This window comes from Hibiscus syriacus, unplaced genomic scaffold, assembly GCF_006381635.1.
Source record: "Hibiscus syriacus cultivar Baekdansim isolate YM2019G1 unplaced genomic scaffold, ASM638163v2 tig00112491_pilon, whole genome shotgun sequence".
Taxonomy (NCBI): Eukaryota; Viridiplantae; Streptophyta; class Magnoliopsida; order Malvales; family Malvaceae; genus Hibiscus; species Hibiscus syriacus.
The window spans coordinates 320,116-323,296 of record NW_024063344.1 but is presented as its reverse complement, the minus strand read 5'-3'; the positions used below and the strand labels follow the sequence as shown (position 1 = coordinate 323,296).

The 3,181-nt window shown below is 35.6% G+C and overlaps 1 protein-coding gene across 2 annotated transcripts; it reads right to left on the bottom strand.

Annotated features, from left to right (window-relative positions):
- Window positions 1-1,627: 1,627 nt before the first annotated feature.
- Window positions 1,628-2,848, bottom strand: LOC120180219. Of its 2 annotated transcripts, none has more exons than XM_039185597.1 (2): window positions 1,814-2,848; window positions 1,628-1,757 (listed from the first exon to the last, which is right to left on the bottom strand). In XM_039185597.1, the coding sequence occupies exon 1, from the start codon at window positions 2,705-2,707 to the stop codon at window positions 1,844-1,846; it is 864 nt and encodes a 287-aa protein (XP_039041528.1). In that variant the 5' UTR covers window positions 2,708-2,848; the 3' UTR covers window positions 1,628-1,757; window positions 1,814-1,843. The 2 variants fall into 2 exon arrangements, with proteins under 2 accessions (XP_039041528.1, XP_039041527.1); XM_039185596.1 differs by having other exon boundaries at window positions 1,628-1,761; window positions 1,818-2,848.
- Window positions 2,849-3,181: the final 333 nt, after the last annotated feature.

Below are 3,181 nucleotides of genomic sequence, written 5' to 3'. Positions count from 1 at the left end.
AAATTTCTTGTTCTCGGATCGAGTGGACCAAAAACCCGACCCAACACACCTATGCCCATCCCCACTTATACCATAGTTGATGGATGGGCTGATATAACAGCATAGATTTTGATGCTGAAACCACTTATATTTAACTATTTGAATTTTTCTCGGTGAAAACATAAAAGGAGAGGTGGTTGAACACAAATAAAATCCTAGATTGAACACAGTGACAATTTTGATAGTTGTCTTAACTTTGATTTGTGGTCAAGAGGTAATGAGATTGCGACAGCCAATTTAGCTTTGATGATTGAACAGCCAAAGCTAACATCATCTCAGCTTGTGAAAATACAGACATCAGATAGCGTAGAAGCTTGAATCAACGAACCGAGCTGGTTTGGGGAAATGAGCAAAACCTGATCATAGATATCCAATTCCAGATTGCAGTGAAGACCCACAAAACAAAACAAGTCATTCAAGGGAACGAAAGCCAACAGAAATTGACCTAAAAAGCACTTGGATCACTCTTCCAAGTATTTGTCTGCTTCTCACATGAAACTGTGTCTGGTTTCACTGCTTTGGTCTCACCACCTATTGCTTGAAATCCTTCTATCTCTTCACTTTATACCAATTCAAATACTGTACGTTGCAGCTGAGGTTGCCATTGATATGTAAGGATTCGAATTTTGAAAAACACACATCTTAGTCAAGGTGGGGGTAGTTTTTGTTGATTTATTAGATCTCCTTCGTTAAGGGTATATTTGGTTCTCGTCATAGACCAGAGAAATAGAATGTCATTCTCTCATTTGGTTGGTTAGTAATTTTATTATTCGGTAATCTTTTATTCTCAATAGTGATATTTTTGAAGTATATTATCGGGAATATGATTATCCCCTTTCCTTAGGTATTGTTGGATTATTGACGTTTTGGACTAAAATACCTTTAATTTTTTTTCAAAAAATATCATTCTTCTGAAGGTGAATAATAAAAATTCTACGAAGATTAAATTACAAATTTATCCTTAAACTATTTTAGATTTACAAAAAAAATCCATAATTAAAATTTTATATGAAGTTAAGGGGTTAAAATAAAATTTTACCCTTTCATTAAACTTATTTATCTTTTTCAATTTTGTAAAAAAAATTATATAAATTTTATGAATTTAAATTTTTTAAAGAAAATATATAAATTAATTATAGTAATATTATAGTAAAATTTAACTTGTTAAAAAAATAAATATATAATAAGAACAATTTGGTAAAATATACATTTCAATAATCTTTTATTCTTTTAATCAAACATTGTAATCTTACATTCCTGCTCTAAGCGAATCAAACACAAAAGACAACATTCCCAATAATTTTATTCCCACCGATAATTATATTTTCATTAATAATCTTACATTCCATGAACGCATTCTAAAAAGGCAAGCAAACATTCCAACCACATATTTTTTTAATCAGTTTTAATTAATACAATGATTAAATTCGTGCTAATCATTCATTGGGCAGGAGTGATGGTTTAGGATAGTGGGATAGCTTTAGTATTATACACCATGCTTGTTTGCTGCCTTTTTTATTAACAAAAAGACAAACTGTATAGTCAAACAGAGTTCCAACTGTTTGAATTAGGGCAAAACAAAAAAAGATTAGCTGTACACCATTTCGACATACCATTAGCTCGTGAAAATACAGAGAAGACGATGGGAAGGTAGTTTAAGTGAGACTCAGGGGACATGGAAGACGGGGCAACACTTTGAACTAACCAAGCCAACACCCTAAACATCAATCTTAGAATTTTTCAATTTGGCTTAATTTAAGATGAATTGGTAGGGTAAAAGAATAAATTGAAAAGAAAAAAAAACTCATCTAACAGGGATCTTATGCACACTGTCTTTCTTGTCTGGTGGTCTGAATGTTGTAGGAGAAGAAGACAATGGCAGCACCCGAGAAGAATTTGAAGGATACTGTTGTAAATACTGGAGAGGTTCCCTGTTCTTACCAACGATGAATTTAAGGAAAGACCCTTCCACTATCGTCCCTTCTGTTGCATTGTCCCTTCTACTTTGTACCATTTTCTCAGCTTCTAACGTCAACCTTCTTAAAAGTTTCACTTCTGCATCCCTCAAAAACTTGAATTTCGGAGGAGGTGAAGATCTCAGCTTGTTTAACTCGGCATCGGTCGAAGATTCAAAGAGAGGATTGAATCCTTGAGGCTGATAATAAGAACCCAAAGGTGACTTCAATGGTGGAGAAGACGAAGGACTATGAAAAGGAGTGTCGACAGGCAGCATAACATCATTCAAGTTCCTTCTTCTTGACCCTTTATCTTCAGACTCCAAATCTTCCTTCGTTTCCTCTTTGATGGTGAAGAGGAATCTAGGTGGACCAGCCAGATTGTGGAGCCTCATCAGCTCCAATTCAACACCCTCTTCTCGAAAACCCTTTAGCAGCAAACCCTTGGTCGGCCCAAGTTCGATGTCTGGCTCCACACCATTGGTATCTTGGTTGCTGTTGGTGATGGTGGATGCATGTAAAGAAGCTGATGGTTTCTTCCAGCAGAAGAGTTGAACAAGCTCCTGTGCGTGGCTGCTGTAATCGTACTCAACCTCAGAGTTAGCAAATCTCTTCTTCCACCAAAGCAAATAGTAAAGCTCTGCAACAAGAGCCAATACAAGACAACCAAAAACTAAACTTAAAACAATCCCCAATCCACTGAAAGATTTCATCTTTGCTTGGAAATTCACTTCATATCTCCTGGAAAATGTAATCTTGGTTTTGCAACCTCCACTAGAATTCCTCCCTCTCAGCTCTGCACCATATATAGAGAAAATGTAAGGAAAAGAAAGACCTTTAAATCATGCCAGTGCATTCATTTGAAGTTACCTAGAAACAACAATGGGACATCGAAATTTCACGGGCTAAGATTCCTTGCGGTAAAGCAGTAGGGGAAGGGAAATTACCTTACAAATCCAAAATTTCTCGGCAAACAAACAGTATCGACTATAGCCAGTGGAAACACACAGTATGGAAGGAAAATACAGATTGTAACGGTTAAAAACAAAGGAATAAAAAGCAAATAAAAGTTATATGATTGGGGGTATGGGCAAATGATTTTGTACAAAAGCTTTATTAGCTTTGAAGTGTGTGGAAAAATGGCAATAAGCAGCTCACATGGACAGCCAAAAGGTTTTTGAAAAGAA

Coding starts and splice junctions, on each gene's coding strand:
- LOC120180219 (XM_039185597.1), bottom strand. CDS start 2,707: ATGAAATCTTTCAGTGGATTGGGGATTGTTTTAAGTTTAGTTTTTGGT.